At 51.1% G+C, this 27,164-nt stretch overlaps 2 protein-coding genes across 4 annotated transcripts; both read right to left on the bottom strand.

The window, feature by feature from the left end:
• Positions 1–309: 309 nt before the first annotated feature.
• On the bottom strand, positions 310–18,020 carry SLBP (stem-loop binding protein). 2 transcript variants are annotated; one of them, XM_023206762.2, is made up of 8 exons: positions 17,406–18,020; positions 17,140–17,256; positions 8,972–9,076; positions 5,130–5,189; positions 4,685–4,822; positions 3,500–3,649; positions 2,664–2,730; positions 310–1,212 (listed from the first exon to the last, which is right to left on the bottom strand). In XM_023206762.2, the coding sequence occupies exons 1-8, from the start codon at positions 17,462–17,464 to the stop codon at positions 1,096–1,098; spliced, it is 813 nt and encodes a 270-aa protein (XP_023062530.2). In that variant the 5' UTR covers positions 17,465–18,020; the 3' UTR covers positions 310–1,095. The 2 variants fall into 2 exon arrangements, with proteins under 2 accessions (XP_023062530.2, XP_023062531.1); XM_023206763.2 differs by lacking the exon at positions 17,140–17,256.
• A 3,927-nt stretch (positions 18,021–21,947) lies between these two features.
• Positions 21,948–27,139, bottom strand: TMEM129 (transmembrane protein 129). Of its 2 annotated transcripts, XM_023206768.2 has the most exons (4): positions 26,538–27,139; positions 24,037–24,511; positions 23,388–23,547; positions 21,948–23,307 (listed from the first exon to the last, which is right to left on the bottom strand). In XM_023206768.2, exons 1-4 carry the CDS (start codon positions 26,740–26,742, stop codon positions 23,059–23,061), a joined length of 1,089 nt encoding a protein of 362 aa, XP_023062536.1. In that variant the 5' UTR covers positions 26,743–27,139; the 3' UTR covers positions 21,948–23,058. The 2 variants fall into 2 exon arrangements, with proteins under 2 accessions (XP_023062536.1, XP_023062537.1); XM_023206769.2 differs by lacking the exon at positions 23,388–23,547.
• Positions 27,140–27,164: the final 25 nt, after the last annotated feature.

Raw genomic sequence — 27,164 nt, 5'->3', positions numbered from 1 at the left:
AGCCTGACCAACCTAGAGAAATCCTATCTCTACTAAAAATACAAAATCAGCTGGGCGTGGTGGCGCATGCCTGTAATCCCGGCTACTTGGGAAGCTGAGGCAGGAGAACCGCTTGAACCCAGAAGGCCAAGATTGCACCATTGCACTCCAGCCTGGGCAACAAGGGCAAAACTCTTATCAAAAACTAACATTAAAAAAATAAAGGCCCTTTACCCAGTGCCACTCACTTCAGACACAACAAAGGCAGACAACTCTGACCCTCGCTCTCATGGAAGCTGGCCCACCTGGCAACACCCTCAGTCACTTAAAGAAGGTTCTTTTCTTTTTATTTTTGCAATATCCCATACAAAAGCAATAGAAACATAACAGTCTTAAGAAGTTTACAATTGAATATTTGAACAGAAAATCTGTACACATTATCATTTACAGCAATTTTACATGGTAAAGTAACTGATTGTTTTAAAATGTTCTTTCTAAATCGCTCTGCTCTGCTGCCCTAACTCTTGGAGTATTCTAAAGAATCTAACTAGTGCTATTTACAAGTACCAGATTAAGACCATATAACTTACATAAAACCCATTAGTTTAATAGCTCAATTTAACAATGTCTGACTTCAGAGTGCTGTTATGACATACTGATAAAAGGCCAAAAATTAAGTCTCCATAAAGATATTAAAGGTGTCTGAGAATACTTTGATGCCTATAAAAGTAGCTGACTCTCAATTGGTCCCATGGATTACATGGTGAAATCCAAAACAGTCCATGCAAGCAGCAACTGAAGTGCCTGTGGAAAACCAGTTAAGTAGACCTGTCAGCTTACCCTGGAGGACAACAGGGATTACGCAATTAAGCTTGCTGGAAGATTGCTTCAAGTATACTTTCTTGGATTTAGCGCCATTTACAATTTAAAACATGCAAAATACACTCACTATACATAAAATTAATGTTTCTTAAGAAAGTAAGGCAAAAATAATTCATGAGATAATGGACTACTAACAGAAACCACCAGGTGTAAGTGCACACACATGCTTGGTGCCTGGCCACCTTCCACCTAGTCGGGGAGGAGCTGTTTCTCTTCCTGGCCGCCAGGTGGCAGTTAGCTCATGGCCGAGAAGTCTCTCAAGGGTTCAGTTAAACAAGCTTCCAAATCAAACTCGTCCTCCACTTGACTGTCCATATGTCTAACCTTGGTGGGTGTGCCAGAGTACACATCCTGGAAAACAGAAGCATGGGTCAGTTGACATTCATCTCACCCTGAAAACAAGGACCACTTCCTACACCCCCACAGCTTATGTGGTAAATCATGTGACGTAATGCACAGCAAGGTGTACACTTCACGTGCAACTGAGATTTTAAAAATGACACTGCAAAGAGAAACCACATGTACTATTTACAAGACAATGAAGTTTATTTGTTTGTTTGTTTATTTATTTATTGAGACGGAGTCTCGCTCTGTCGCCCAGGCTGGAGTGCTGTGGCCGGATCTCAGCTCACTGCAAGCTCTGCCTCCTGGGTTCACGCCATTCTCCTGCCTCAGTCTCCCGAGTAGCTGAGACTACAGGCGCCCGCCACCTCACCCGGCTAGTTTTTTGTATTTTTTAGTAGAGACGGGGTTTCACTGTGTTAGCCAGGATGGTCTCGATCTCCTGACCTCATGATCCGCCCGTCTCGGCCTCCCAGAGAGCTGGGATCACAGGCTTGAGCCACCACGCCCGGCCGACACTGAAGTTTAGATGTACACACATTTTATTTTTATTTTGTAGAGATGGAGTGTATGTTGTCCAGGCTGGTCTCGAACTCCTGGGCTCAAGCAATCCTGCCTTGGTTGGCCTCCCATTGTGCTAGGATTATAGGAAGGAGTCACTAGTCACTGCACCTGGCCATGTATATAGTTTATAAGCACAGAGAGAATTCTAAAAGCCTAGACAAAACCACAAATAGTGGCTGTCTCAGGACAGGAGACAGCATTTAAATTGATACATTTTAAAAGTTTTCTTTTCTCTTGAGACAGAGTCTCACTCTGTCACTCAGGCTGGAGGGCAGTGGTGCAATCTCGGCTCATTGCCACCTCTGCCTCCGAGGTTCAAGTGATTCTCCTGCCTCAGCCTCCTGAGTAGCTGGGATTACAGGCCTGCACGACCACACCCGGCTAGTTTTTGTATTTTTAGTAGAGACGGAGTTTCACCATTGTTGGCCAGGCTGATCTTGAACTTCTGACTTCAGGTGATCTGCTGGCCTCAGCCTCCTAAAGTGCTGGGATCACAGGCATGAGCCACCGTTCCCAGCAGATGGTTTTTTTTTCTTTTGAGACAGTCTTGCTCTGTTGCCCAGGCTGGAGTGCAGCGGTGCGATCTCGGCTCACTGAAACATCCACCTCCTGGGTTCAAGCTATTCTCCCGCCTCAGCCTCCTGAGTAGCAGAGACTACAGGCACCCACCATCATACCCGGCTAATATTTGTATTTTGTAGAAACAGGGTTTCACCATGTTGGCCAGGTCCTGAATTCCTGACCTTGGGTGATCTGCCCACCTTGGCCTCCCAAAGTGCTGGGATTACAGCCGTGGGCCACCGTGCCCGGCCCAAACTTCAGTTTGTAAGGCAGCATGTGTTAACAATTCACCTGCAACCCCCAAGCTGAAAGACTCATCCAAAGAAAGTACTTACAAAGTCGTCCTGAGAGCTGGTCTGGGGCTCGGAGCTGCTTTCTGCAGATTCAAGGTCTACAGGGTGTCTGTTAAACAAAATCCAATAGGTGCATCAGGCACTAACTTAACAAACCCAGGAGATGGGGTGCAGCTGAATTCTTCAAGTCTGTTCGCTACAGACAAACCCCACCCATATGGTACAGCCACAAATGTTGTGTGAGCCTAGGAGACACAACACTGACAGTGTCCCCTAGGCTCCCTGAGGGGCCCGCTTTCAGTGACTATCTGACAGACTTAACCCTAGCCCGATCAATCCAGCAGAGAGAAAGCTGGTGGCAATGAGAAACAGCAAAAAGATCTGCTGGGCTCACCACACAAGCATCCTTGGAAACAGAAGCACTCATAAGCCCAATTTTTGAGGGGGAGAAACAAGCACTGTGAACATACTATGCATCATCACTAATTTTTCCAAGTTTCTACTCAGAAAATGGGACAACAGTGTCACACTGGGGAAAAAAACCCGAATGACATCTGTCAGGATAAACTGGTAAAGTCACTTACAAATCAACAATAAAAACAGCAAAACAATAAACAAAACCTGTATTCCCAGAATGACTGTGCTTAAAAAACTAAATTCAATCCAGGAAGCAAACTCTTCCTTCCAGCTGCCTCCCACCCAGTACAGAACTCGGCACCAAGCTGCAGCAGCAGTTGCTGTGCTCCCCAAGAGCTGCTCTGCTCCCCAGCAGCTGCTGGGGAACTTGGCACCAGAACCTCATGTCTCAGTGATGCACAGCTGCTCCAGTCACTGGACCAATCAGAGAATCACAGAACAAGAATGCAATAAAGACATACATTTCTTGCAAATCACATCCTTCTTCAGCTGGAGGATCCCAAAAATGCAGAGCCACCTTCCAGAGTTTGATTTGCTGGTCCCACGAACGTCGACTATACTTCTTAAATTTATTAGGGGTCTTGGGATGAATGCCAGGTTGTCGAAGGTGTCTACAGAAGAAAGATTATTCTAGCACATGCCTACATGCCACTCACATTTCCACATTAGCTCGAAGATTAACCAAACTATGAGATTAGTATTTTTTTTTTTTTTTTTTTGAGGCGGAGTCTTGCTCTGTCGCCCGGACTGGAGTGCAGTGGCCGGATCTCAGCTCACTGCAAGCTCCGCCTCCCGGGTTCACGCCATTCTCCTGCCTCAGCCTCCCGAGTAGCTGAGACTACAGGCGCCCGCCACCTCGCCCAGCTAGTTTTTGTATTTTTAGTAGAGATGGGGTTTCACCGTGTTAGCCAGGATGGTCTCGATCTCCTGACCTCGTGATTCGCCCGTCTCGGCCTCCCAAAGTGCTGGGATTACAGGCTTGAGCCACCGTGCCCAGCAGAATTTTACAGTATTTAACTTGGAACTGTTTTCCCCATCATGTATTTTAATAAGTTTACATCTATATAACTGCTGACTCCTAAGAAATAAAATGTTGGCCGGGCGCGGTGGCTCAAGCCTGTAATCCCAGCACTTTGGGAGGCCGAGACGGGCGGATCACGAGGTCAGGAGATCAAGACCATCCTGGCTAACATGGTGAAACCCTGTCTCTACTAAAAAATACAAAAAACTAGCCGGGCGAGGTGGCCGGCGCCTGTAGTCCCAGCTACTCGGGAGGCTGAGGCAGGAGAATGGCGTGAACCCGGGAGGCGGAGCTTGCAGTGAGCTGAGATCCAGCCACTGCACTCCAGCCTGGGCGACAGAGCGAGACTCCGTCTCAAAAAAAAAAAAAAAAAAAAAAGAATAAAATGTAAAATGTTATCTAACATTCAAAATTCTGAAAATGATTTTTAAAATCTTCATGTCTTTAGCTTTTTAGTTGCCAATCCATTCTTTATTAACATCCTAAGTCCCAGTAAGTCTCTATTAAATAGCTCTTAGTAGGTGTGAACTATCCCCAGCATCCTTTGTACTGCCCAATCTAAGCAACTCTTTAGAAATGCAATGCTACATGGCTTGTTCAAGATGTGCCACTGAGAGAAGACTACCTTGGGACTTCTTTAATATAACGATCGTAGGCAATTGTGTTCTTCCCATAGTTGATCTGTTTCTGTCTCCTCATTAGGACACTTTCATCTGTCTCAAAGTCAGCCGGCACAGTAGACACAGACTCCTTTGAATCAGAACTGAAAAAACAACAGATTAACAGAATAAGCCCTGCAATTAAGATCACCATGTAAGGTAAGCTAAGAAAATGTCAAAACACAATAATGGAGGATTCACTCGAGATTCCCAACCATATTAATCCTCAACAGTCCAGAGACTGCATGTATGGGAATTTAGTACACAACAGATACAATATTTCAAATCAGTGAAGAAAGTATTAATAAAATGCTACTGTGACAATCAGCATTTCTGACAGTCACAATTTTTTTTTTTTTAACAAATTACAGGTCTATCAAATTAGAAAAGAATCATTTACACAGCCTTTACCTTCCTGATGATGATTTTCTCTCTCTTCCAAAGTCATTGATAAGAAGTTTCCTTTTATATCTGAGGGCAAAATAAATATTGCTGTTTTTAAAACAGGTATAAAAATAAAGCAGCCAGGTCTGAGGAAGCTCCACCCTGATACCCTCAGGCACACCATCCTATGCAATCCAGAAGCTCCCTGGGCCAAAAGAAATCCTGGTCAGGTTCAGTTTAAGTAGTGAGATCCACACAACAAAAATGTACATCCCCAAAAACTTAGCAGCCTTAAAAAAAGAAAAAGAAAACATAAATTGAAATGTATTTTTATTTTAAAAACACCACACTTACTAATGGGACCCGCATGCCTACTGGGCACTGCATACCTTCTCCAATCTTGGAAACCAAACGTGCCCCCTTTTGTCTTGTTCCTCATGAACTTCCCGAGGCATCTGTTTTCTATTGCAGTCATTACCAGAACACAGCTTTGCAAAAAAAAAGTATGACATCTCCAAAAGGAGTCTAGCGCAATCTAACGTTGAAACCATGAACTACCTTGAGCTCCAAGTTCCTGTGGGTATCTTTTTTTTGAGATGGAGTCTCACTCTGTCACCCAGGCTAGAGTACAGCAGCATGATCATGGCGGCTCACCACAGCCTCATACTGCTGGGCTGAAGCAATCATTCCACCTCAGCCTCCCAAGCAGCTAGGACTCCAGGCAAGTGCCGCCATACCCATCACCAAAAAAATTTTTTTTTTGGAGAGATGGAGGTCTATATTGCCCAGGCTGCTCTTGTACTCCTGAGCTCAAGCGATCCTCCTGGTCTCTCAAAAGTACTGAGATCAGGAGTGAGCCACCACGCCTGGCCTGTCATGCAGGCATCTAAATTATGTCATGTATCACTGTGCCTCCTCTTAAAATCCAAAATCCACCCAAGTTTGCTGAGGTGTTCAGTGCAGCTTGGACGCCAGAAGGTAATGAAGTAATTATCTCCTGTGCTATCTCCTATCTAGAGTAGTACTAGCTATATAACACCATCTTTGTATGATTCAGAGATTAGTCCTGCAAATCATGTGCTACAAGGCCTCATTCTCTCCAGTGCCAGATGAGAAAGACTGGTTTCAGGTATGATGAAAATCCATTTTCTTTTGTTTTGAGACAGAGTTCCCTTTTGTTGCCCAGGCTGGAATGCAATGGTGAGATCTTGGCTCACTGCAACCTCCGCCTCCCGGGTCCAAGTGATTCTCCTGCCTCAGCCTCCCAAGTAGCTGGGATTACAGGCATGAGTCACCACACCCAGCTAATTTTGTATTTTTAATAGAGATGGGGTTTTTCCATGTTAGTCAGGCTGGTCTCGAACTCCTGATCTCAGGTGATCCACCAGCCTCGGCCTCCAAAAGTACTGGGATTACAGGCGTGAGCCACCGTGCCATGCCACAAATCCATTTTCATACTCTTATACTGCTAGTTTGTAGTCTGTTAGTCTCCTTAAAGCATAGTAAGCTGACATTTCATACCCCTCTTACTGCTGGGAAGTAAGTTGGCCTGCCGGTAATGGTTCACTAAAGAGCCAGGAGGTTTTAAATCACACAGGTCGCACTAAAAGCCGCAGCTTTGGCTGGGCATGGTGGATCACGCCTATAATCCCAACACTTTGGGAGGCCAAGGTGGGCGAATCACCTGAGATCAGGAGTTTGAGACCAGACTGGCCAACATGGTGAAACCCAGCCTCTACTAAAAATACAAAATTAGCCGGATGTGGTAGCACATGGCTATAATCCCAGCTACTCAGGAGGCTGCGGCAGTAAATAGCTTGAACCTGGGAGGCAGAGGTTGCAGTGAGCCGAGATTGCACCACTGCACTCCAGCCTGGGCAACAGAGCAAGACTCCATCTCAAAAAATAATAATAATAAATAAAAGCCATAGCTTTCCATCACAAAGGGTATAATCAACAGAGTAGTCCAAACAGTAATGTTTTCTAAACTAAGACAATTTTTAGGCACAGACTCATGAGATATCTGAAGAATAGGGATCCACTCACAGGACAATCTAGACAGGTAGAATATGCCTGAATATGAGCTGCAGATAATCCCTGGCAAGGGGTGACTTGAGGGAGCAACTAGGCTATAGAGGTATGCAAGAACTGTTCTAAGACTTGTGAATGCAACGCAAACTATACAGGTTAAGTCAACATTCCTTTTTTTTTTTTTTGAGACGGAGTCTCACTGTGTTGCCCAGGCTGGAGCACAGTGGCACGATATCGGCTCACTGCAAGCTCCGCCGCCCGGGTTCACATCATTCTCCTGCCTCACCCTCCCAAATAGCTGGGACTACAGGTGCCCGCCACAATGCCCAGCTAATTTTTTGTATTTTTAGTAGAGACGGGGTTTCACCGTGTTAGCCAGGATGGTCTTCATCTCCTGACCTCGTGATCCGCCTGCCTCGGCCTCCCAAAGTGCTGGGATTACAGGCTTGAGCCACTGCGCCCGGCTAACATTCTAATTTTATAGTTGAGAAAGTGAAGACCTATATAAATACAGTAATTCACTAAAAACATTGGTACTCACATCTGTGAACTCCTACTTCATTTCTTTTACCAAGGCATACTATCCACCCAAACATTTTGATACCAGAAGAAATTACAAATAACTCCCCCAAATGTTCAATAACCAATTCCCACATATTCCTGTGCCTTTTCAAAGGAGGCAGCTATAAATACCATCACTGGCTGCCAAAATGAGAACAAGTAGTCTAGGTATGATTCCATGGCTGACACGCAAGACACCTTTTTCTCGAGACCCTGTTTATCAGCCACCTGTTGGCTAAAATTATCTTGTAAAATATTTCAACTAATTATAAGCCACATTTTAACTGGGTTTGAATAAACCCAGTCCATGCAACTGGGTTTGAGTTAGGCAACTCATCAAAAGAGAAAGGACCAACACACTGATAATCAAGGGAGATTAAACAGTGGTTAAGGATGCATTAGGTAATGAGTCAACGAAGAGGAAGTAGCTTAGTTTGCAGTAACCTGGATACACACACAATCTTGTGTACAACTGCAAGAGGTTCACAGAATCCAAGTTTGAGACCTTTCCTTGTATGTTGGCATTTCTGAGCTGTGTTTGTTGCCTGAGCCAGTGTCAATGTATTCCTTCATCTGGAGAGAGCACTCCTTCTGTGAGCACCGCACACAGAAGGTCGATGGTAACAAATGACTGTAGTAAGTTCCTGATAGTTAGGCCGGGCACAGTGGCTCATGCCTGTAATCCCAGCACTTTGGGAGGCTGACGTGGGTGGATCAGGAATTCAAGACCAGCCTGACCAACATGGTGAAACCCCATCTCTACAAAAAACACAAAAATTAGCCAGGCGTGGTGGCCTGTGCCTGTAATCCCAGCTACTCAGGAGGCTGAGGCAGGAGAATCTCTTGAACCCGGGAGGCAGAGCTTGCAGTGAGCCAAGATCTTGCCACTGTACTTCGGCCTGCGTGACAGAGCAAGACTCTATCTCCAAAAAAAAGAGGAAAGTTTCTGATAGTCCTCCAGCTTGCAATCCAGCAGTAACACTACTGTGCACCTACTTCCACTCTCAGAAGGATTACCACCAAGAACACAGTGGTCTCCAAGCTTGAAAGAGCGGACTCACCTGGAGGGCTTTTCACAGGATGGCCAGGCCCCACCCCATTCACAGGCCCAGGGAAGGGTCTGAGAATCTGTATTTCTAACAAGTTCCCAGTAAATGTTGATGTCTTTGGTCTGGAGCCCAGACCTTTGAGAACCACTGTTCTAAGACATATATCAAATTTAATGTGTTACTGAAAACGCCACAGATTAACACTTCAAAGTAGTCCAAGATGTGTACCTTGCCATTTCTTTGTTAACTCTGGTCCTCATTTCATCTTCTTCAACTGCACTTGCCCAGTCAGAGCATCTGGAACGGGGTTTAGGGCCTTCAGGAGTGGTAAAGCTGCAACAAAACGAAAATGCTACTGAACCATGATCCGTACTTTGTTTCCTTTCAAACTGTATGTCAAGAAATATTCAAAGGCTGGTGGGGCACAATGGCTCACGCCTGTAATACCAGCACTTGGGAAACGGAGATAGGAGGATCACCTGAACCCAGGAGTTCAAGACCAGCATGGGCAAGATAGTGAGACCTCATCTCTACCCCCCAACCCAAAAAAATAAAAGCATTATATCAGTGAACTATCTGTATCAAGCCATATTAAACTGGAGTTTAGCAGGACAAAAGCAAACTAGATGTAGAACAGAACCTATCAGTTGAATCTATCCAGGGCTGTCTTACTAGAGCAGAAGTCACGGAGCTCCTTGGCAGCGTGCCCACTGTGTTTGGGAGGTCTAATAAAACCAACTAGAATTTAAGACTTCAAACTAAATTATGATTCCTTTTGGGTGTCCACACTTCAGTAGTCCAGAGCTATCATATGGCTAAAATCAAGTTATTTGGTTCATCTCTGGTATGTGTTTATAAAGTCACCATATCAGACATTAAGATGGAGATTTGCTTCAAATTTTTGCAGTGTGTGTGGCAGTCAGAAAAACCTGTATCTAATTTTCAGCTTCAGTTCTGGCATTTCTATGGGTTAGCCTTATCTCACTGATCCAACACCCAGCCTGATGCTGGAGCTCATGAAGTTGACTCTGAGAAGTTCAGAGAGTGTAGAGTTTCCCATTTAGTATTTAATTTGTCCCTATGCCATTAGTCCCCAGCTTGCAGTCATTGCCAATGTCAATGTTGACAGGATTGTGACAATATTGCCTTTCATAAAACTGAGGACCAAAGAATTCCATTATTCTAACAAAGCCCAAGTTTCATAGATTGTGGGTACAGCTAGACAGATATGTGCATGTTTGATGGTGCAGAGCAACTACTCACTTCCACCAACCTCATGCTCCCCCTGGCTGGCCATACAGAGGGATTTGTTGTCAAACTGAGAAGGATCTGCAGGGTAAGTCTCTAACTGAGGCTCTCTCAGGTGGGTGTTTCCGCTGTGGAGTCCCAAGCCTGTATCTGTATCATAAAAGTGCAGGTCTGGCATTCCTCCAGGTTATCTGGCCAGTGTAGACTCCTTCATCTGAATATGAGCCTCCAGAAGAATTTTTCAGACACGTCTATACTAAACAGTAGGATCCTGCACTTGCCAAACGTCTGCCTCTTTCTGTTATGCATTGATCCATTCTGCTCATGTTGCCCAAACTGCAGTGCAATGGCGCGATCTCAGCTCACTGCAACCTCTGCCTCCGAAGTTCAAGCGATTCTCCTGCCTCAGCCTCCCGAGTAGCTGAAATTACAAGCATGAGCCACCACGCCCAGCTAATTTCTTATTTTTAGTAGAGGCTGGGTTTCTCCCTGTTGGCCAGGCTGGTCTCGAACTCCCAACCTCAGGTGATCCACCCGCCTCAGCCTCCCAAAGTGCTGGGATTATAGCCGTGAGCCACCACATCCGGACTGCATTGACTCATCCTAATTCCTGTTAAGTGTGAGAAGAATTGTCTTCAGTTCTCTCTCCATTCTCATTCATGATGAGATCATCGATCCATTAACCAGCTGAGAAATGATTGATGCTGAAGAAATGGTATTCTATTGGTAAGGCTTATTACCAAACTTCTGATAATGAAGCAGGCTACCAAACACTTATCCAGCCCAGCCCAGGAGTGTTGGGATTTGATCATGGATGTAGCACACACCAAAATCACCAAGACTTTAGACTACTTGTTTTATTTTGCCAGGGTATCACGGGAGAGTCTTTAGTTCTGAATTATCTGTAAGTCTGAGTACTTCATAGAATTAGAAAGCAGGTACAGCTGACACCTTCTCACCATGTTGTAAATATTTACTGAGACTGGGTACAGTACTGAGGGATGATAATCTTCTGATTTATCCAGTGCTGACTGTCTAGAGCAAACTGTCCACTCTGTGAATGCTCCTGTAACATGTACGAACACATTTCTGGGCACCTTAGAAGTTGTCTTTTTCATGTGTGCTAATATGCAGTATTTACACATTGTGAGTTGATTTTAATAAAAAGGTTGAAACTTCACCTCCAAACTAAATAAATAGCCAAGCACAGTGGGGCGTGCCTGTAGTCCCAGCTACGTAGGGGGCCCAGGCAGGAGGATCACTCTAGCCCAGGAGGTCAAGGCTGGATAAGCCTTGATTCTGGCACTGCACTCCAGTCTGGGCAACAGGGCAAGACTCTATCTCAAAAAAATATATATGGTGGCAGAGGGCGGTGGCTCATACTTGTAATCCCAGCACTTTGGGGAGGCTGAGGCATGTGGATGACCCGAGATAAGGAGTTCGAGACCAGCCTGGCTAATACAGCAAAACCCCGCCATGTTAAAATAAAATAAAAATACAAAAATTAGCCAGGTGCAGTGGTGCACACCAGTAGTCCCACCTACTAGGGAGGCTGAGGCGGGAGAATTGCTTGAACCCCAGAGGCGGAGGCTGCAGTGAGCCGAAATTGCACCACTGCACTCCAGCCTCAGCAACAGAGACTCTGTCTCAAAAAATAAATAAATAATAATACAGAATAGCTAACATAGCCATTTACCTTTCAGGTGCATGGGATTAGTAATTCAGAATGTTACATACACTATAATTACAATGTGTACTGAGGACTGTAAGTAGAAGTCAGAGTTCCTGCTGTATCAGGACTCCATCTACTGGCAAAGTACCCCCTATGCTTGAGTTAAACCAAATCCAGGAGCTCAGTTCCATCTCAAGCTCAAGGTAGTCTTCAGTCAATATCGGGAAATTTATGGACAGGCAATGGCTCACTCCTGTAATCCTAGCACCTTGGGAGGCCAAGACCAGCTGCCTGGACTCAGGAGTTCCAGACTAGCCAGGGAACATGGTGAAACCTCATCTCTACTAAAATACAAAAACTTAGCTGGGCGTGGTAGCGCACATCTGTAATCCCAGCTACATGGGAGGCTGAGGCAGGAGAATCCCTTGGGCCCAGGAGGTAGAAGTTGCAGTGATCTACCAGGCAGAGTTGCAGTGAGCCGAAATCGCGTACTGCACTCCAGCCTGGGGGACAGAGAGAGACCCTGTCTCAAAAAATAAATGAATAAATAAATAATAGTCCGGGCATGGTGGCTCACACCTGTAATCCCAGCACTTTGGGAGGCTGAGGCAGGCGGATCACCTGAGGTCAGGAGTTCAAGACCAGTCTGGCCAACATGGTGAAACCCCATCTCTACTAAAACATACAAAAATCAGCTGGGCGCGGTGGCAGGTGCCTGTAATCCCAGCTACTCGGGAGGCTGAGGCAAGAGAATCACTTGAACCTGGGAGGTGGAGGTTGCACTCCAGCCTGGGCAACAGAGCAACAATGCTGCCTCAAAAAAATAATGATAATTAAAATTTTAAAAAAAAATCAGGAAATTTGAAAGCTTAAGGCTTGATGCCCCAAATTCTGGCAGTTCAAATTGATGTATCTTATTTATACATCAAACATAAACTCACATTTTTTTTCTACGCCGTTTTTCTGTTGGTCATTACTGATATTAAAACTAGACACTGGGTCGGGTGCATAGGCTCATGCCTGTGATCCCAGCACTTTAGGAGGCCGAGGCAGGCGGATCACAAGGTCAGGAGTTTGAGACCAGCCTGGCCAACATGATGAAACCCCGCCTCTATTCGGGCTGGGCGCGGTGGTTCATGCCTATGATCCCAGCACTTTGGGAGGCCAAGGCGGGCGGATCACAAGGTCAGGAGATCCAGACCACGGTGAAACCCCGTTTCTACTAAAAATACAAAAAATTAGCCAGGCGCAGTGGAGGGCGCCTGTAGTCCCAGATACTCAGGAGGCTGAGGCAGGAAAACGGCATGAACCTGGGAGGTGGAGCTTGCAGTGAGCAAGTTCTGTCACCAGCCTGGGTGACAGAGCGAGACTCCATCTCACACACACACACAAAAAACCCTGCCTCTACTAAAAATACAAAAATTAGGCTGGGCATGGTGGCTCACGCCTGTAATCCCAGCACTTTGGGAGGCTAAGGTGGGTGGATCGCTATGTCAGGGGTTCGAGACTAGCCTGACAAACATGGTGAAACTTCGTTTCTGCTAAAAATACAAAAATTAGCCAGGCGTGGTGTGCACCAGCAGTCTTCGCTGCTACGGAGGCTGAGGCAGGAGGAGTGCTTGAACCCGGGGGGCAGAGGTTGCAGGGAACTGAGATCATGCCATTACACTCCAGCCTGGGCAACAGAGCAAGACTCTATCTCAACAAGAAAAAAAAAAAAAAAAAGCCAGGTATAGTGGCGCATGCCTGTAGTCCCAGCTACTCGGAGGCTAAAGCAGGAGAACTGCCTGAACTTGGAAGGCAGAGGTAGCAGTGAGGTGAGATCGTGCCATTGTACTCCAGCCTGGGCAACAGAGCAAGACTCTATTTCAAAAAGAAAAAAAAAAAAAGCCAGGTGTAGTGGCGCATGCCTGTAGTCCCAGCTACTGGGAAGCTAAAGCAGGAGAACTGCTTGAACTTGGAAGGCAGAGGTAGCAGTGAGGTAAGATCATGCCATTGCACTCCAGCCTGGGCAATAGAGCAAGACTCTATCTCAAAAAGAAAAAAAAAAAAAAATAGCTGGGTGTAGTGACGCATGCCTGTAGTCCCAGCTACTCGGAGGCTAAAGCAGAACTGCTTGAACTTGGAAGGCAGAGGTTGCAGTGAGGTGAGATCATGCCACTGCACTCCAGCCTGGATGACAGTGAGACTCCATCACAAAAAAATAAGCTAGACAACTAACTTTTAATTACAACAAATAAGCAACCTATTTTAGCTGTAAACCAAATGCTGTACTTGGAAAATACAATTGCAGTAACTAATGAATAACTTATGTAATTATCATTTCTTCCCTTACAGTCACACAACTCAAGAGAAACTTAAATTGAATTTCTAAAAGTAAATTTCCAGATTCTAAAAATGGTAGAAAGGCACGAAATCAAATTAGGTAATTAACTGAAAATTAAGTTGACTCAATAGAAGCCTGTCCAGGATTGGATACAAGCATCCTCACTAGTGTATCAAGAGGTTCAAGTCTGGGTCTCCCAGTATAACAAGTTCCTGACCTACAAGAATAATGTAAAGCCTGTGTATGTGAATGACCATATACTACATACCATATTTTGGTACCCTGAAGTCCATTTCTTAGATTAAGTAGGTTACATTCACAACCTACCCTATCTTGGGACAACAAAGCCTAATTTTACACACTAAGCTAACAACCTTCCAAAGGGAGTACTTCTAGACCTTATCCATCAACGAGCTGGCTCTATTTTGTCAGGTGCCTCCAGGCCTTATCCACAATGTGCAAACACCAAGTGCAAAGGCCCTAGCACAGAAGCATTCCTATAGTTGGAGGAATGAGGATACCAAAAACTTCCGTAACTTCTAAAGCACTGTAAGGATTTAATATTTTTATCTTCAGCTAAACGAGACCACTGGAGAGTTCAGACTTTGATCTCAATAAGGTTTGATTACCTTCCCTTCATATCTGGACCTAAGGCCTCTTCTGTACCCACCCCTAGACCCAAGTTTTTTTTTTTTTTTTTTTTGAGACAAAGTCTCACTCTTGTTGCCCAGACTTGATTGCAATGGCTCAATCTCGGCTCACTGCAACCTCCCCCTCCTGGGCTCAAGGGATTCTCCTGCCTCAGCCTCCTAGGTATTTTGTATTTAGTAGAGATGGGGTGTTCGGAAAAAAGCTTATCGGGTGCCTGTATAAACTGGCCATAAAAATATGGGACAATGGCTGGGCGCGGTGGCTGAAGCCTGTAATCCCAGCACTTTGGGAGGCCGAGACGGGCGGATCACGAGGTCAGGAGATCGAGACCATCCTGGCTAACACAGTGAAACCCCGTTTCTACCAAAAAATACAAAAAACTAGCCGGGCGAGGTGGCGGGTGCCTGTAGTCCCAGCTACTCGGGAGGCTGAGGCAGGAGAATGGCGTAAACCCGGGAGGCGGAGCTTGCAGTGAGCTGAGATCCAGCCACTGCACTCCAGCCTGGGTGACAGAGCGAGACTCCGTCTTAAAAAAAAAAAAAAAAAAATATGGGACAATAAGTTGTGAAAAGCCACAAGAGGTCTCTGAGGAGGAAAGCCTCCTAAAATTGCCATCATGTTCCCATGCTCAGAGCAAGACCTGCTCTCTTATCTTTTAAACACTGTGTTCAAGGAGAAAGACACCCCTTTAAAGCACTGGAATGTGGACAGACAGGCTCCTAGTTAAGCCCGCTCCCACTAGCTACTCTCCGCTAAGTTACAGATATGCTCTTTGAGCACAAACAAAATTCATTTAAACCGCTATTGCTATAAATTATGCCTATGATGCACTGCTTCTCTTTCACTGTTTCGCCCTGAACGTCTACTTCTTAGATTTAAGTGATTGTACTCAATAAAATAGTGTGGAGACCAGAACTCTGGACCTTTTGCAGCCTCCATTTTCCAACTGGGCCCCTGGCTCCCACCTTTATGAACTCTTAATCCGTCTCTTCTCATTCCTTTGTCGCCACCGGACCTCGAGTATCCTATAGGTGGTGTTGAGGCTGGTCCCCAACAACGGGGTTTCTCCATGTAGTCAGGCTGGTCTCGAACTCCTGACCTCGGGTGATCAGCCGGCCTTAGCCTCCCAAAGTGCTGGCATTACAGACAGGAGCCGCTGCACCCAGCCCCTTAGACCCAAGTCTTTAAATATCATCTCTATGCCCTGGTAACTCATCGTGCCTGAAGATGCCTCTCATGTAGACTCCCACACTCCATTACCTTTCTTGACATCTCCTTTGCTTCTCTAAGCAGTTTCTCAAGCCTCACAACTTCCCATGCCTAGCTGCTCCAGCCCATCTTCTCTATCTTGGCAAATGGCCCCACAATCAAGTATTCAGACCTAAAGGCTTGAGTCATTCTTGATGCCTCTTTCCTCTGTAAATCAAAAAATGTCTGAGACAGGTCTCAATTACTTTAGGAATTTAGCTAACTTGTTAAGGACATGCCTAGAAGAACACGAAATTGCAGAAAGAGTCTGTGATTTGTGCCTTTCTCCAAAAATGATTGTGAGGACTTCAGTATTTAAAAAAGAGTAGGTTGAAGGAGAAAGGATCCACATGTTCCAAGAGAAAACGAGCAGCTAGGGGAATAGTCTAATTAATGTATTCCTCGTGCGCTCGGTAAGTCGGCACTTAAGGTGAACAGAGTTCACCCGTGGAGACACTTCATCTTTTATCTGTAGCTATCTGCCTAGAAACAAAAGGAAACGCCAAGGTAGTTTCTTGCATGACTCCGCCTTCAGCTTAATTTTTTCCTTTTGGCATACTGGTTTTGGGTCCGAGTTTTTATTTTCTTTTCACGCCTCCCATCCCCAACCCATCAGCAAGTCTCACAGGTCCTGCCTTCAGAAGTCTATCCTGAACCATGCATTTCCTCCCACCTTCACTGCTCCATCTCAGCCAAGTCACCATGCCTTTCAGGGAACTTAGGAGCAACAAGCCCCCAATGCGGGACGGACCACCCCACACAAAGCCCCTCGAGAAGTTTTCTCTAACCATAGCCCCTTAAAGCCCCACCACCATGACCACTGGCACCCCTGCTTATTTCCTCCAGACCCTCCTCGGCTGTCCCACCCCTATCAAGCCCTCCTTTCGCTCGCATCTCGACCCTCCCTATACACCGCCTAACCTAGAAAATGGCCAAGCAGGTGAACCCGGTAAACTCACTTCTCGTCGGAGACCCTGACCTCTCCCGGGAGCACAACACAGACTCTAACTGGCCAACTCGGGCTGACACCAGTTCAGCAGCCTCCCACCCTGGGAAGAGGCTTCCGGAGTGTTCCGGCGCCTGCCAGGCCCGCTGCGGGCGCCCCCGTGCAGGGGCCGCGCGGAGACAAAGGTAAAAGGACGCAGGGCGCCGACCTGACCGATCCCGGCACCGAGAGCGCGACAAGGTCCCTGGAGCCCGCAGCCCCGTCAAGGGCTCCACCGCGCCCCGACCCCCGGGTCCCGCGCCCACCTCTCGGGTCTGCGCTCGGCGCCGCGGTGCTCGGCCTCCTCGGCGTCTTCGGGCCTCCAGCGCCTGCCGTCCGCTCTGCGCTTCCGTCCCAGGCTCCATCGCGCGGGGGACGGCGGGCTGCGGGGAGGAACGCGGTCGGCGGGGCTCGCGAAGTCGGGGACCGCCGTACAACCCCCGTACGACCGCCGTCCCGCAACATCCGGCCCCGCACGACCCCCGCCCCACGGAGCACGCGCTCCCTCGCCCACCGCGCAGCCCGGCCTCACCTGGCGTCACCGTCGCAGCGGCTCTGATACCTCGGCGGGCTTCGCGGGCGGCAGGCCATGGCAGCACGGGTCGGGCGCGCACGGCAGGGCCGGGGCCGGGGCTGAGGCGGCGGGGACGCGGGCCGGGCGCGCAGAGCAGTGCAGAACCGGACCTGAGGCAGTCAGCTGCGTCCCCGCGCCGGCGCTCACAACCTCTGCGCGCCCCGCCCCCAACCGCCTTTATATGGGCTCCGGGCCCCGCCCCTCGGCCTCCCGCGCGCTCCGGGTCGGGCGAAACCAACGGGCCACGCCGCGGGGGTCCACTCGGCTGCGCGCGCCTCGCCAGCCGACTGGGGCTGGGGCGAGACCTCAGAACCGCGGGCAGCCGCGAAGCCCGACTGCCTGGCGCTCGGCTCGGGAGCCGGAGGGACGCCGCGGGCTGAGGAGAGGCCTAAGGAAAAGGTTGAGCTCCACCCGCGGGATTGAGACGGCCGGGCCGCCGCGGGCCGCTGCGACGCTGATAGGTCGCGCCTTGGCGGGCGGGGGCAGCTTTGGCGGGAGATTCGGCCGCGCGCGACGCGGCGCAGGTTGTGGGGGAAGGGCAAGCGGCGCGTTTCTCAGCCTGGGTCGTGGCGCATCTCCTATTGGTCCCGGCCTGGGTGGAGCGCGGCTCTGCTTGGTCCCTGCCCAGGTGGGGGCGTGTCTCCTCCCTGGCGGGAACCCGGAACCCGGAAGGCGTGGCCTATGGCCAGTACTGACTGCTCCCCACGGTCCCGTGGCCGCTGCAGGCCCGGACCCGCGGTCTGTTGTTTTGAGCCGCTTAAAGTTTTGGAGTAACCTTTTAGGTAGCGATAGTTGACCACTACGCTGAGTCTTTCTGGTCCCACTGCCCTGGCCGTTAGCTGCACACCGGCCACCGACTGAGCCGCTAGTCTCCGCCGCTAGTCTGGGATGCCGCTGCCTCCCTGCCCGTCCGTGACGTCCTCCACTGTGTCGCCGGTACCTGACGCTCCCACTGTCTGCCTGGAGTTGACTGGGCTTGAAGTACCCTGAAGAATCCCTGGCTCAGCAGGGAGGCCCCACCTGGAGGCGAGGTCCTGTAGATCCGCACCATCCGTCCCGCTTCCCCGCCGCCGTCACAGTTGCAGCTGATGGCCCCGCGGATCCAGCCAAACAGAACCCCAACAGGGGTGCACATACACCTGGAAACAGGTTCCCACAGCTTCCTGTTGGGGACAACGTGAGGGATGCAGGGGAGAGTGGAACCAGCCAAAAGAGTGGGCAGTGGGGTCAGGTCCAGGAGGCTGAGCCCCAGGGATGCTTGGGATCCCTCTCAGGCCCTACACCTCCGGGAGAGCCTGGCTTTTGCACCTGCTGTCCTCAGGACTGTGCCTTGGTGCGCCCACCGCCCCCTTTTGAACTTGAAAAGGTCATCCTAAGACTAGGAGACACATCCTGTCCCCTCCCTCCCCAGGCCCTGGGCATCCCATAACCCTCAATACTGTGAACTAAAAATAAAATCCTTGCAGGGTGCGGTGGCTCACGCTAGTAATCCCAACACTTTGGGAGGCCGAGGTGGGAGGATCATCTGAAGTCGGGAGTTCGAGACCAGCCTGACCAACACGGAGAAACCCCGTCTCTACTAAAAATACAAAATTAACCTGGCGTGGTGGCGCATGCCTGTAATCCCAGCTACTCGGGAGGCTGAGACAGGAGAATCGTTTGAACCCGGGAGATGGTGGGTCAAGATCATGCCACTGCACTCTAACCTGGGCAACAAGAACGAAACTCTGTCTCAAAAAAAATTAAAATCCTAAGCCCCCAACAACTGAACGGACACCAGTGGCAATAAGATACCAAATTATGAATAGGACCGAAGGTCATGCCAGGCAAGGGTTAAGTCACACACCCTACATTTAAACTATATTCTTACTGTCACACTGCTTTTCTTTTCCTCTTAGTAGCGCAACAAACACTGGCCTTGAGATAAGCAGTATTGAAACAGTGCAGTGGCTGAGATGATGGCTCATGCCTGTGATCCCAACTCTTTGGGAGGTTGAAGCCAGAGGATTGCTTCAGGTCCAGAGTTTAAGACCAGCCTGGGCAACAGCGAGACCCTGTCTTACAAAAAACTTCAACAAAAAGGCTAGGCACTGTGGCTCACACCTGTAATCCCAATACTTTGGGAAGCTAAGGTGGGAGGATCGCTTGAGCTCAGGAATTCAAGACCAGCCTGGGCAACATAGCAAGACTTCTTTACTAAAAATCAAAAAAATTAGCTGGCTGTGGTGGTGTGTGCCTGTGATCCCAGCTACTCGGAGGCTGAAGTAGGATTGCTTGAACCTGGGAGGTCAAGGCTGCAGTGAGCCCAGATGGTGCCACTGCACTCCAGCCTGGGCAACAGAGTGAGACCCTGTCTCAAAACAATAAAAACCAATTTGCAGTTCCACCAGATGCCAACTGATCCCCCAGCCCCTATTCCACTAGCCATAACTACAGGTTTCATTGGAACTACAGGTTTCATTGAACAGGCAACTGATTTCAGTAACTTGGTCCAGATAAGAGACCACAGTGATGGACCACTTCTGGCCTGTGTAGAACCTCCTAATACATTTAAATGTTAAGTCTCCACCCCAAAGTGAATGTGGATTATGTTTGTTCAGGATGCAAGCGTCAGGACTGCCTTCATGAATATTCATAGATCTTCTTGTCACCTGCTGAATATGCATGTTTAGCCAACCCATTCAGCTCCTGCCTCAACCCCTCCTCCTCCTCTCAAGTGCCCGTCTCTGGTCTTGGCCAGAGGCTGTGCTTTCCTTGCAGGAAAGGCCACCTTGCAGGCTGTAACTTTTTTTTTTGAGACAGTCTCACTGTCGCCCAGGCTGGAGTGGAGTGGAGTCTCAGCTCACTGGAACCTCTGCTATCCGGGTTCAAGCAATTCTCATCATCAGGCTGTAACTTTTCAGAAGAAATAAAGTCTCCTCTAAGTTAACAGCACAGAGCCAAAGAGTCCAAGTACCTGGGAGCCCCAGGGCCTGGCACACAGTCAGGGTCTGTAACAGCCCCTCAGTAGATGCTCACTAGTCTCTGTCATTGGTTAAAGCAGTGCCTGGTTGTGTATGCAAAAGAATGCTAGTGAAAGCACCACACTGGAAAGAATCTGAAGACACTCGGAGCACAGGAAACCAGAGCCCACTGTCATATCTTTCAACAGGATTACGTGTACTATTTCCCCAAGAACCGTCCTGTGAGTCGAGAAGCAGAATGGGGAAAACAGCAGCCAGCACTCACTGTCCAGTTGCTGGGGTGCTCACCTGAGGGCCCAGTGCTGTGGGGAACCCCGGGTGCCGCCTTGTCTGCCCTAGGTGCTTAGCTGGCAATTCCTGGGCCACCCTCACCCACAGTGAGGTCAGTAGAGACAGCCTGGTGTCCTCACAGGAGGCAGCTGCAAACATAAGTGAACCGGAAAGGCTGCTCGCTCCTTGGCTACCCACGTGTCCGCACATCAGTTCCTGAATCTGTAAGGAGCCACAGTGGCGACCACACAGTGACTTCCCCCAGGATGTGTCTCTGCCCCTCTTGCCCTGCTCCTGCAGATGGCCCTGGGTTGGGGGTTGTCAAGACCCCAGAGTCCCCAAACTAGAAATCAGAGAAGGTTCCTACTGCACCCGCCTCCAACCAAAGGGTTTTTTCCTCCTTATTCTGAACAAAGCACACCACGCGCACAATTCCACCTCTAAGGTGGCTTCTCCAACACCCCCAGGCCATTCTCCAACTATGACAAAAGTTTGGTTTTAATATCGGGCCACACAAAACACAGTACATCACTTCAGAGTACATTTTATTAAATACGGTGTCATTTGGCTACAATAGATTTGTCTTTAAAAAACTAAGTTACTTCTTTTTTTTTAATTTTATTTTTTTGAGACGGAGTCTCGCTCTGTCGCCCAGGCTGGAGTGTAGTGGCCGGATCTCAGCTCACTGCAAGCTCCGCCTCCCAGGTTCACGCCATTCTCCTGCCTCAGCTTCCCGAGTAGCTGGGACTACAGGCGCCCGCCACCTCGCCCGGCTAGTTTTTTGTATTTTTTAGTAGAGATGGGGTTTCACCGTATTAGCCAGGATGGTCTCGATCTCCTGACCTCGTGATCCGCCCGTCTCGGCCTCCCAAAGTGCTGGGATTACAGGCTTCAGCCACCGCGCCCAGCCCAAAACTAAGTTACTTCTTTTGTAGTAAAAACAACCCCAACCCACTGCCCCTCTTTGGCAGCCCTTAAAACTGAGGATCAGCTGGGTGCGGTGGTTCACATCTGTAATCCAAGCACTTTGGGAGGCCAAAGCGGGCAGATCACGAGGTCAGGAGATCGAGACCATCTTGGCTAACACTTTGAAACCCCGTCTCTACTAAAAATACAAAAAATTAGCTGGGCGCGGTGGCAGGCACCTGTAGTCCCAGCTACTCAGGAGGCTGAGGCAGGAGAATGGGGTAAACCCGGGAGGCGGAGCTTGCAGTGAGCCGAGTTCATGCCACTGCACTCCAGCCTGGGCAACAGAGCAAGACTCCGTCTTAAAAAAAAAAAAAAAAACTCAGGATCAAGGCTAGGTCCGGCTCCCAGGCACGGCCCCTGCTGCCTTCACCTGCTGAGTGCTCCAGGAAGCCTCCCAAATCCCAAGGGTTAGGGTCAGGCCACCTGAGTCCATCACCTCTGTCTAAAACAGCCAAGCCCAGGGGCTTTGGGCCGCAGGTGTAAGGCCCTCCAGTAGCCACAGCTGTGTCAGGGCTGTGCCTGGGGCCTGGCCAACATCTCCCCTCCCCTTGAACCAACAGGAACTGGGCAACACACCCACCACAGCCTTGACCACACGGGGCGTGCACCCCCTTCTGAGCCTGAGAGACCCTGGGGGAGTAGGCAGCCTGTGCTGGACCCCTGGGGGGCTTGTGTTCTGGATGTCACTATGGCACTTTGGTCTTCAACCCCCACCCCTACCCAGCAGTCTGAGGCCTCAGCCCTCCCTGGACTTGTTGGGCAGCAGAAGGCACCAAGGACAGGATGAGAACCCCTGAGGGGCAGCCCCACAAATGAGGGCACGCTGACCTGTCCTTCCATTGCCACCCCACCCAGGAATGGCCCTCAACTGGCCACAGCCTCCAGGAAGCCCCAGGACTGCGCCCACACCACAGCGGTGCCCTCTTCTCTAGCCCACCCTTGGGACCTACCCAGGGTTCTCCAGGCAGCCAGGAGCCAGCTCCAGGACAGGGCAGGAGAATGCAGATCTGGGTCTGGCACCTAACTGAGGGCGGGTGTGCTCCAGGGAAGTAAGGCAAATGGCCCAGGTGATGACCACCTGGGGTAGACCCAGGGTCTCCAAGGAATGGCTCGGGGGCAAACGCCGTATTCTGTGTGTGCAGGATCTGCCCCCAGCAGCAGGAAGGGGGCAGAAGGGAGGCAAAAAGGAGGTACCCAGGACGTGTACCCTGGCTGCCAAGCAGGGTGGGGTGTTTTCATGAGGATTGCTTTTAACCAAAAGTCCTCAGCCTTCTGCAGACCCAGGGCAGAGGTGAGGTGCTCCAGATCATGTGCTTTGAGTAGAGCCCTTTGGCAGCCAGGAGGCCCAGCCACCCCCTTCCCCGCCCCGTGGCTGGGGGGACACAGAGTCACCTCAAGGCCCAGCCCACTCAGCGCACGGTGCACACATCCAGGATGCAGAAGCGTGCACGGCAGGTGGGGCAGGGCACACGGCTGGCCAGCCAGGTGTCAGGGCGCAGGGGGTCCTGGCGGCTGGCGAACCACTTCCCCATGCAGGTGAGGCACCACATGGGGCGGCAGTAACACTGCTGGCACTCGCCTGCGGCTGCCTCCTGACAGGTCTTCACCAGCTTCACGCTGGCACGCGTCTGCATGCAGCCTATGCAGGCCTCCAGCTCCTGCGGGCAGGTGGAGCGTCACCAGGAGCCCAGGCAGACACCCATGGGCACCCACCCATCCACCTGGCCCGGGCCCCCACCTGGCTGCTGGGCACTGAGTAGGCCGGGTTGACCTCTACCAGGGAGGCAAATGTCTCCAGGAACAGGTCGCCCAGGCTCTGGTGGATGACCACGTGGGCTGCCCTGCGGATGGGTGCCCGGAGTTTCTCGCAGAGCTCCCCATACTCAGTGGAGTTCAGCCTGCAGGGAGGAGAGCTGCTGGGCCCCTCTGCAGGGCGAAGGGAGGGGGAGATGGAGGCCATACCCCAAGGAGTGACAGGGCAGCTGTTGCACCAGGACCAACCAGGAGAGATGGCCCTAAGGCCAGAGCCCAGGGACCCAGTGCCAGACAGCCCAACCTGGGCATGGGGCAGACCTAGGAGCAAGGCAGCTGTCCAGCCTGAGGGCTGCATTGTCCTGAGTGCTCCCCAAGAATCTGGGGGAGACGGCTCCAGGGAGAGTGGAAGAGGAGGCCAAGAGTGCAGGGGGGCCCAAAGGAGGGCTATGCGGGAGGGCTCAGTGACTGGTGTCTCGTGGACACCTTGCCTGGTGTCACACAAGTCCAGTAGTGCTGGAGTCCACACCGGCTACGCCTAGCACCTCCCAGGGGTCATGGCGCCAGAGCCTGGCTCTGGCCTGCCGCGTGCCCTCTGCACCCCTTCTGCACCCCCGCAGGCACCACACTCTTACCGGATGTCAAAGGCCTGCACGGCAGGGTTGGCGCTGGCCACACGGATGGTGAGGAGCTGCACGGGCAGGTTCGAGTCTGGTGAGAGCTCGTGCTGCCGAGACTCCGTCACAGTCAGGTGCACGTCCTGCTGCTGGGCCACGTGCACTCGGTAGGTGGTCACCTTCATCACCCACATGTCTGTCACAATCACACGGGCACCTGGTGCGCCAGTGGCAAACTTGTCAATCCGCCGGAACTCAGTGTTGACGGAGGAGGCAACAGCCTGCCAGCCCGACTGTGGGAGGGCATAGAGTGCCAGTGTGCGCGCCAGTGGGTGGCGGGCCCACCGGTCACGGGACCAGTAGTAGATCAGGATGCAGGCGACAGAGGGGAGGGTCACGGCCAGCAGCAGGAAGAGCCGCCAGGCCTCAGGGGCCTGGCTGGGGAAGTGGCGCCGCTTTTCTGAAGCCGCAAGGCACATGCCCACATAGTAGCCTGCAAAGGACAGGGTGAGCCTCAGGAGAAAGTGGGTGCCAGGCTGCTGTCCACCCCCACACAGCCCTGGGCCTGGCCTTCTGCCCGGGTTCCAGGGTCACCTCCCAGGGTAAGTGGGTTTTACCCACTCTGCACTTCCCCAGCCGGCCCACTCTGTCCCTGCCTGTGGCAATGGCAGGATATATTAGGGGAAAAGGTGTTTAATTTGCTGCTTTAGTTTCATACAATATGTAAATATTGAAAAAACTACAAAAGCCTAGAAAGGGAAAAATAAACACAATCAAGTGTCCCCTCAGGCAGAGCTGACCCCTGGCCTGCCCAGGGCAGCTGCCTGGACAGGATCTCAGTCTCTCAATCTCACCGGCTCTGAGAAGGCTGGTCAAAAGTGGCCCATCCCAGAGCTGAGAAGTTGTGTGCGAGAAAGGAAGCAAGGGTCAAAGAATGATGGGACACGCCCAGAGGACACAGAGCCAGCTTCAGGGCCCTGCTGGCCAGATCGGGGACAATTTGAAGGTCCAATAAGCAATGGAGACGGGGAGGAGTTGCACTAGCAGGTTCCAGTTGGCAAAAAGTAATAGTCTACATTTGGAGTTGGCCCAGGCACTGAATTTCAAGGTAACGTGACATGTAACAATAGGTTACTAGGGGCTGGGCGTGGTGGCTCAAGCCTGTAATCCCAGCACTTTGGGAGGCCGAGACGGGCGGATCGCGAGGTCAGGAGATCGACACCATCCTGGCTAACATGGTGAAACCCCGTCTCTACTAAAAAATACAAAAAAATTAGCCGGGGGTGGTGGCGGGCGCCTGTAGTCCCAGCTACTCGGGAGGCTGAGGCAGGAGAATGGTGTGAACCCAGGAAACGAAGTTGCAGTGAGCCAAGATCGCGCCACTGCACTCCAGCCTGGGCGACAGAGTGAGACTCCGTCTCAAAAAATAAATAAATAAATGAAATAAAAATCAATAGGTAACTAATACCTAATAAAGCTTGAAAACTTTCAAACTAAGTTAAAAATAAAGAGCTTGACATCCAACTGTGAGGTCAGCTGTGCTGTCTGCTCCAGGTGTGGCCGCCATGATTCACCTGTGGTCCCTCACAGGCCTCTGGGGAGGGTGCAGTTGGAACGGATACAGAAACCCATCCAGTAGCCCTCGAAAGCGGCCTGATCAGGGCCCTAGCCCCACTCAACCCCATCCATCTCTCAAGTGGGCCCCCAGCCTACCCTCTCCATGAGGCAGGCCTGGGCGTCTCCACCCCACACCTGCCTCCAGCTCTCCTGGGCCCGGGCAGCTGCATTCTCACACCGGGATGTGGAGGGTCACCCCTCGTTTCCTCAGAGCAGCAGACCTGGCCAGCCACTGGCCATTTGTCCTCCCAGACCTGCGTCTGCCCCTGTGTCCTCCAGAGGTCCCCCCTTGAAATCCCTTTTCAGCCACTGCACCCCCCACCTCCCAACCAGCTGAGACAAGGACCTTCCAGAGCCCCAGTTAGCACCTGGGGCCCAGCCCAACACCCCCCGAACAACTCTGAGGGTCCCACCTGCACAGAGGCCCTCCTCAGCCTCTGCCCCTGTGGCGCCCCCAAACTGGAACTGCCTCCAAATCCGCCTGTTCTCCCCACACCCACCTTCCAAGGCCTAGAGTAGTGCCACCCTCCACGCAGCCCCTCTGACCCTTCTGTTGGACTCAATCAACAGTTGCCTTCTCCTGGCCACTGCCCCCAACCACGACAAGCAAAGGCTGCTTGGCCTTGCAACCCCCAGGCACGTGACGGTTCAGGACTTGGTGAGCCGAGGCATCCCCTGCCCAAGGTTCTGTACTTGGGTTCCCGTCACCTGCAAGCTAGCGCCGGCGGCGCCCCTAAGCGCGCTCAGCCCACGCCGCGGTCCCTCTGGATGAGGACCGGCGCCTCTCCCCAGCTGCGCCCAGGCGCTTTCGGGGCCTGGGCGAACTGGCGGAGGCCTCCTCCTGACCTCCCAGCAAGCCCTGCGCAGGAGAGGACGCGGCTGGCCGGCCAGAGCAGCCTCACCGAGCGGCAGCAGCGAGTGGCACAACAGCGTGGCGGCCGTGCGGCGCAAGTGGAAGGGCACGAAGGCGACGTCCTCGCTGCCCAGCCAGCCCGACAGCAGGTTCTGCACCGTGAGCCCCGCCGCGTGGAACTCGTTAGGCGTGAACACAAAACACACGGCGAACACCAGATAGGCGAGAGTGAAGGTCACCTCGGGGCTGTCCATCGCGCCGCCGCCGGGAAGCTGTCCGGCGAGCACCCAGCCTCCGGCGCGGGGAAGAGGCCGCAGCGCCCAGACCCCGACCTGTCCGTTGCGGGAGCCGCCGCCTGGCCTCCCGCAGGGCACTCTAGGAGATGGAGTCCTGCCGCCCGGCCGCCCGCGGGGCGCTCTGGGAGATGCAGTCCCCGTGAGGGTGCGGCCTCTCTTCAGGGCCCGCCCTGGAGGCGGCACTGCACCTGGTCTCAGGACACAGCTGGTGAACCTTAGGCCTGAGCCAGCGGCTCTCAGGGCCTGGTCATGAAGCCCCGCCCAGTACCGTCAGCTGCAGAACCCGAAATTCGTGCGGCGACGGCGAGCCAGAGGTCTCAGCTTCAGACACCCCCCCAGCAGGCCCTCCACTCCGGAAACAGAATCGTCGGCGCACGAGG

The sequence above is a fragment of the Piliocolobus tephrosceles genome, chromosome 3 (genome assembly GCF_002776525.5).
Source record: "Piliocolobus tephrosceles isolate RC106 chromosome 3, ASM277652v3, whole genome shotgun sequence".
Lineage (NCBI taxonomy): Eukaryota > Metazoa > Chordata > Mammalia > Primates > Cercopithecidae > Piliocolobus > Piliocolobus tephrosceles.
This window is presented reverse-complemented; position numbering and strand designations above follow the sequence as displayed.

Bases quoted from the DNA above. Each gene is read 5' to 3' on its own strand.
- SLBP (XM_023206762.2), bottom strand. From the start codon at position 17,464: ATGGCCTGCCGCCCGCGAAGCCCGCCGAGGTATCAGAGCCGCTGCGAC. The intron at 17,257-17,405 runs GTGAGGCCGGGC...TCCTCCCCGCAG, and splicing joins CGCTGCGACGGTGACGCCAG to CCCGCCGTCCCCCGCGCGAT. The intron at 1,213-2,663 runs GTAAGTACTTTC...TCTGTTTTCCAG, and splicing joins CCAGCTCTCAGGACGACTTT to GATGTGTACTCTGGCACACC.
- TMEM129 (XM_023206768.2), bottom strand. From the start codon at position 26,742: ATGGACAGCCCCGAGGTGACCTTCACTCTCGCCTATCTGGTGTTCGCC. The intron at 23,548-24,036 runs GTAAGAGTGTGG...TCCTCCCTGCAG, and splicing joins GTGCAGGCCTTTGACATCCG to GCTGAACTCCACTGAGTATG. The intron at 23,308-23,387 runs GTGGGGGCCCGG...ACCTGCCCGCAG, and splicing joins ACTCAGTGCCCAGCAGCCAG to GAGCTGGAGGCCTGCATAGG.